This window comes from Austrofundulus limnaeus, unplaced genomic scaffold, assembly GCF_001266775.1.
Source record: "Austrofundulus limnaeus strain Quisiro unplaced genomic scaffold, Austrofundulus_limnaeus-1.0 Scaffold77, whole genome shotgun sequence".
NCBI classification, from domain to species: domain Eukaryota; kingdom Metazoa; phylum Chordata; class Actinopteri; order Cyprinodontiformes; family Rivulidae; genus Austrofundulus; species Austrofundulus limnaeus.
This window is the reverse complement of record NW_013952479.1, coordinates 1,005,459-1,012,467: the sequence shown is the minus strand read 5'-3', so window position 1 is coordinate 1,012,467 and position 7,009 is coordinate 1,005,459. Positions and strand designations below refer to the sequence as shown.

Genomic DNA, 7,009 nt, shown 5'->3' with positions numbered 1-7,009 from the left:
GGGGGGGGGTCTGCAGTAATTTCCACAAAACTGTTCAAATGATTTAATGATAATGCTCTCTTCAGTGTGACCTTTGGCTTTGTCAACAGTTTTCATGACAGCTGTTTTGTTACTGGATCGTTAGCAGCCAGCACATTATTACAGTGTGCTATCTGCTGAAAACATAAGCACCACAATCAGCCACCTTCCCAGGCCAGGCTGTGTAGGCTCCCATTCTCACCTGTCATTAAGGGGTTACATATAAATGTATCATTCTGCTCGCTACCTCCAGCCACTAATGGACCAAGGAAAAAGGGTTTTGTGGTGAAATTCTTTCGAATCCAGGGTTTCTCACAATAGATGATAAAAAGAATAAATGCAGCCTAATCATAAAGTAATGCCTGCAGGTAGCCCCACAGAAAACACTGGTTTCATTCAATTTAATTTTGTTTTCATCCCTAACACTTGTGAGAGAGCACCGTGCATAGGGCACATTTTTTTTATTGTTTGTCTGCAACATATAATCTTTTGTACTGATTTAAATAAATATTATTTTACTCATTCATTCTATTTAATTCAATATCCATAGGTGCTCATTACTTCCATACAAAAAAAAAAAAACAAAAACAGATCACTTAAATGTCAAATGGTTCAAAATTGAATTATTCAGGAAGCAATCTGAGTAGAGGGGGGAAAAATCAGTGGTTTTAAAATGAACAAAATGATTAAAAGCCTACTATTCCTTGCAAAAAAAATCACTACCGGCTTTTCATGCTAGAGTTTTAAACTAAAACTAGAATAGTTCCTGGAGAAACTATGGAAGGGCTTGCCACGTGCCATCCAAACTAATTTAAATTTAGATTTGACTGTTTATTGGAGATTATTTTGAGCTACTACCATCCCAAATTTGAGCCAAATATGTCTAAAAATGGCTGAGTTATGAGTAATTTAGCATTTTAGCTATGGCAGCCATCTTGGATTTTTGTTTTGTCTTCATTGGCTGTGTCCAAAACGGTGGGCTGGGTCCTCCGAAGGCCGAATTTGTCAGCTGCTTACCTCACAGCGCCGCGACAAAGACCATCTAAAACCAAAGACTCCTCCGATACGGCCGACAAATGCGTCCTTCCTTTGGCCCGAATCAAAGGACAGGTCTGATGGATCCTTCCCGGTCCACCATATCCCATAATGCTTTGCGGACCGACCAGAGATTTTTTTATGCTAGTAATGGCGGACGAAGCGAGAGAAAAGAATACGTTTTAAATAAAAAATATGGCGAGATAAATATTTTAAAAAATTAGCGGTTGTAATTCTAATACTTTTTTCATTCGTATAGATGTGTTTTTAAATATTATTTTTGTCATAAAAACCGCGAAAAAAAACATGCACCTATGGCGGGTCAATTAGTTTTTCAAATAATACCTTTAAGTTAATTTTATTGTTTTGTGATATTAATTATGCTAATATATTGATATTTTTCTAATTTTGATCTATTTTTGCTTCTGTTTAACGTTGTCACAGTTGCTAGGTGACATGACGTACGCCAGGGTAAGGACGGGAGTCTAGACCATCCAAATTCACAGCCACTTTTTTTTCCAGTCTTCCCGGTCTACCAAGGACCCGGCCCACCTCGACCGGGTAGGCTGGATCCTTCGGAGGACCCGACCCACCGTTTTGGACAGAGCCAGTATGTGATGAAGATCATTCTTAGCTACCACCACACCAAATTTTAGCTAATTTCTTTGAAATAGTCGTGTTGTAGTTTTAAATAAGCTATGGTGGCCATCTTGGATTTGGCAAAGCTTGGCAAATACCATACCAGTTTACAGCTTTGTAAGTCTTAAAATGGTTGAATTAGAGCTCTTTTTAAAATTAGCATTAGCAGTTACCTTAAACTTGTGATTAGCATTCATAATGTGTTGAGTTAGCTCTCAGTTACCACCCCACTAAATTTCAGCTTTGTCTTAAAACTGCAATCCATGTTGCCATGCTTCTGCCTTCTGTTGCTCTCTTATTCAGTTGATATGGCAAGCTCTAATCATTTTATGATGAAACGGGATGAGTTATCACATTTTACTTAACCAATCAGTTTAATTCAATATATTTTATAAAACAGATGTGGACATGAATATGTAAGCAGTTTAATTAGCAGAATGTTGCTTCATTCATGTCTGTCTAACCAACAAGTTAGCCAATCAGGATGACTTTCTTAAACAACTTCATTAAAACATCTCATTTTTAGCAACGTTGTGAACAAAAAAAAAAATGGAAAAGTAATCAGCTGATTAAGTCTGAGAATAAAAGGTTGCAACAAAAACCAGTCTATAATTTGAAATGCCATACATGGAAAATGAACACTACATACAAGACATTTAATCCATTCTGATACATGTTCTGTCAGTGCTAGCCTTTAACAGAAAAAAAGGAAGACATTACCTCTCTTTTCTTTTTACTTTTTCTTTCTTTTTTTGTCTCTAGACACACTTTCAGTGCCTCGCTGGTCCCCGCAGATTCCCCGAAGAGATCTGGGAAACTCAATAAAACACAGGTAGGTCTGAATGAATAAACTGTCTGTGAGGTAGAATCAGTGAATATGCCTTCGTGCACACTTAAATACACCCTCATTATTTAAATTTTTTTTCCCTATAATTTAGTTACACTATTTTTATCTTTTTGCGTGTCTTCAACTCTACACTTGACAATCAGGAAGTTTTAAGCAAACCATACTTTAGAATTGCGGTTTCGTTACGCGGAAACTGGACGAGTTTACAGACACACAGAGACAGACAAAAGCATTATCGCTCCACTTTTGCCTTCGGCGGCATGTGACAAATATGCTCTCATACATAATAGACAGTCCTGTCAGATTTAATTAATCGTAGTGAGTTATGACTCCTGTTCGAAGTGAGGGGGGCTGATTTTGACTCTGTCAGACTCCATTAGTCACCTGCCATTAAGTAGCCAGTCACACTGCTGGCATCCAGAGTCACACCAGTAAACGCTGCCAATGGTCCCAAATGTGTTTGAACCACTCTGTCAGTCTGTGCAGGGAAATGGTTGTTGATGCAGAGCACAGTGTGAAGCGTGTTGGACTCTTTACCAGCAGCACATGCTTCCAATCCCCCCAGTCGCTCCGAGTGATTGTTGTTCTGATGTAAACCTTTACGGCCTCACTCGTGACGTGAGCTACAGATTGATGGAACGAGATGTTCTTTCACATGAGGTTACGGAGCGATGAAAAAAAAAAACGTAATGGGGCCCAAATTAAATCAGCAGGTGAGGAAGATTAGGAAGGTAAACACCTTCGGAATATCAGCCTCTTCGGGTGTCTATTATACTTGCAAATAGTTTAGGCAGGGAGCGCTACATGTGTCGCAGAAGCTTTCTGCCAAAATGAGACCGTTTAGACGAGCATAAAAGGCGACTGTTCTCCTCGGTGGTGCTCTACGACTCCTGCTACAAAAAAAAAGTGCCACACAATCAAACCGTTAGCCTTTTTTTCCCCTTAAATCTCTTTTCTTGACAAACTGTAATGCTTCAATTGTTAACTCTGTGTTGTATGACTTTGCATATTTAGTGTTTTTATGATGTAAAGCACTTTGAACTGCCTTGTTGCTGAAACGTGCTTTACAAATAATCTTGATTGTTTGATTGATTCTTTTGCCTGCAGGTTTTCCACCAAGTATTGGATGTCCCAGACATGCACTGTGTGTGGAAAGGGAATGTTGTTTGGACTAAAATGTAAAAACTGCAAGTACGTATCAAGGGTGTTCTGTCTGCATCTGTGGTGAATAGCATATTCATATAATTTAGTCTAATTCCTTATATATTTGTGCTTATCTATTTTTATTTGGTCTAAATCAGAGGTTCTCAAACTGGGGTCCCAGGACCCCCAGGGGTCCTCAAAAAATTCACTAAATTGTTAATATGGTTTTTATTTTAAAAAATGCATGAAGAACAATGAACTAATAAAATAAACATCATAAACTAAATAAAAATATATGTTCCCATAGCATTTAGGGGTTGAAACGACAATAAATTATCTTTTGAAACAGCATGGAGTTTATGAGGGGGTCCCTGGAATTGTTTTTGCTGTTGTAAGGGGTCCCCAGACCCAAAAGGTTTGAGATCCCCTGTTCTAAATTTCTAACTCTTGTAGTTTGTAGGTCTGGGTAATGTGGCCATTTCTCTGAATCAATTAAATTTTGATTCATAAGGTCTGAAGCAATTAATCGTGATTTGATTCAATTCAATTCTATTCGATCTGCTCTTAAAGAATGAAAATGTGTTGCAAAATACAAATCATTTTATTTTTTTTCTCTTCACCATAAACAACAGGTTTTAAGGACAAACTTGTAAATTAAACCATTTAATCTTGAAACAAAACTCTCAAATTTCAAAGGTTTTAAATTAAAAAGGCATCATGTGTGACAGTGTTGTTGGATACGTTCTTTTTTAAGAAATGAAGAATATTTTTCTTGATGAATAAGAAGTGATGGAACAAGGTTGCAGGAGGAGAGGTGGGCTAATGTAAATATATGTCTGCCAACTCCTTTTGAGCGTATTAAAACTGTATATTTGTAATGTTTTTGTTACCTTCTGTTATGTTCAATAAAACATATTAAAATTAAAAAAGAAAAATAAATAATACATATACTGTACATTTCATCACTGAATTTCATCAAAATGTTTCTTAAAGTTTAAAAATAATAATATTGGTAACAAAACTAAACCATTTTTTTTTGTTTGTCACACATTTCTACATGCTGGGAGAACAGATTCTGTCAGATGTTTAAATACGTACTGTAGTTTTGGTCTCTGTTATCTTTTAGTTCTGCAGAGTCAGCAGGTAAAGTTGGTGATTCCTTAGTTTCTCTTGTTTTGTCCCAAACAACTTGTTGTCAGAAGCTAATGTTAGCACTGAACGTCAACCAGATGTAAACATACGGCAAGCCAGGAGTGACAAAATATAGCTTCACCATACACAAGACCCCATGGGGAAAAATTCATCTCATGCCCGATAAGTCGATTTTTCCCAATTTAAATGATCGATTAAATTGATTTTTTTTACCCAGCTCTACTAGTTTGGTCTATTTTACATAAATTTTAAAAAAAGTAATTTCTTTCCTGGTTTTCTTTCTGCTTCATGTAAAAAAAAAAGAGACATGCACTTAATACACATCTGTATTCTGCGTGCACTTAGGCTGAAGTGCCACAACAAATGCACCAAAGAAGCCCCACCTTGCCATTTACTGATCATACAGCGAGGCGGACGTGAATCACTCAAAGGTATTTTGTGACATTTTCCATCTTGCTTCATATACAATCTTGAAAAAAAAAAACATCCAGTGGAAAAGTATATCTGCAGAATTTTTAACCTTTTGTGTTGAAAAGCAAACGAGTTTTAGATAAGTTTAAAAAAATTGCATTTTTTTTGTCAAACCCTGGTTTCTTCTCATAATATTACATAGATGATCTCTCCTGTAAGGCCTCAGGAGAAATGCTAATTTTTATGCAAGTTGGAACATTTTCATCTTGCCTGGGTGCCTCTGTACCTTGTGTCACCTCAGGCATGTTTTATTATCCTGATGTGTGCCTTTCATTCTTTGTCAGACTAAAAAAAGAGAAGCTATGCCTTCTGGTAATGTGGAACAGACCTCTTAATTGTAATTCTGAAAGCTGATTTTCTTACAAGCAAATTGCAGATGTTTGAAACCCTTAAACTGACACAGTGAAACAGGTTTTTGGAGTTCAATATCAGCGTTTCAATGAAATTCAAACAACGGGCTCCAATAATTTGCCTGTTAAAGATGCAACTTATCATGAAAAAAGTTTTGGGAGCAGTCATGTATTTATTATTTAAACAAACTTTTTATTTTCAAGCCTCTTGTTTACTCCAAACAATTTCAAAAACTTCCCCAAATTAATTCCTGGCTTCAGTAATTTAAACAAGTTCATAGCTTAAAATTGATTTTGTGTCTGAAAACACATCAGTGAGTTATATCCATAAAGAATCACTGTATTTTGGGCTTACAAGCTAATCCAATCAACTTTTTTTGTTGTTTTTTTGATAAGATAATCTTTTAAAACTCAGGATTTGTGAGCATCCAGGGGTGCATGAGTGCGCATGGCATTCTTTACATCTGCGAGGGGATTGTTAGCAGTGAATAAGCACTGTACAGAGGATTTGTAGTAGTATAAGCTGCTATTTCTTTCAGCGTGACCACAGCAATTCACCTGCTGCCTGTATCATAACAGGTAATAGAGTGCAGGAGCAGCCGTCTGTGCTCAAATCTGTTTCGGTTGTATATTTTTAAAATTCTGTTCCTGAGCTTCTGTACAATATGATTTTTGTTTCCAATAATGAAAATAAAATAGATGCCTGGTTTAGGCAGATATAAAGTTACCTCCTGATTAATTAATTAATTTATGCTTGACAAAACTAATTCTGTGATACATTAATTTTACTGACACTGAAAGCACTTAAAATTTTAAGCTTTTTCTATGAAAATAAAGCCTTTTGTCTTTCTTCCTTCTCCCTTTCTTTCTAAATAAGATCACCAAGGAACAACTCAAGGTAAAAAGCACTAATTAGACTTTCTTTCTTCACCCAGACATGATAGATTTTTAAAATTCTGCTTAAGGAAACCTTTTTTTTATTAACACTGAATTTGATAACTTCTGAAAATATAATAATAGTATTCAAGAAAGAGTCATTTGAGCATATTTGACATTGAAACCAGCAAATTATTCTTAAGTTATTATGCAAATATTTCCACAGTACTTTATAAATGTTTCATATTTACTTTTTTTAAATTTTCTGTAGTAGCTCGTCTGGTACGGACTGAATCAGTGCCATGTGACATCAATAACCCGCTCAGGTACACAGACCTGCACATCAGTCAGACTCTCCCCAAAACCAACAAAATCAACAAGGTAGGAATGACAGATAAACCATGAATTACTGTGTGTGTGTGTGTGTATGTGTGTGAGAGAGAGAGAGAGAGAGAGAGAGAGAGAGAGAGAGAGAGAG

General features: G+C 36.3%; 1 protein-coding gene across 2 annotated transcripts in view; it reads left to right on the top strand.

Annotated features, from left to right (window-relative positions):
- ksr2 (kinase suppressor of ras 2) overlaps nucleotides 1-7,009 on the top strand; it is a 127,760-nt gene that overhangs the window by 87,423 nt on the left and 33,328 nt on the right. For both annotated transcript variants that reach the window (XM_014011142.1, XM_014011141.1), the window contains 5 exons: nucleotides 2,455-2,524; nucleotides 3,647-3,730; nucleotides 5,180-5,265; nucleotides 6,533-6,553; nucleotides 6,803-6,912. In XM_014011142.1, coding sequence (XP_013866596.1) covers nucleotides 2,455-2,524; nucleotides 3,647-3,730; nucleotides 5,180-5,265; nucleotides 6,533-6,553; nucleotides 6,803-6,912 — 371 coding nt within the window. The remainder of the gene's footprint in view (nucleotides 1-2,454; nucleotides 2,525-3,646; nucleotides 3,731-5,179; nucleotides 5,266-6,532; nucleotides 6,554-6,802; nucleotides 6,913-7,009) is intronic.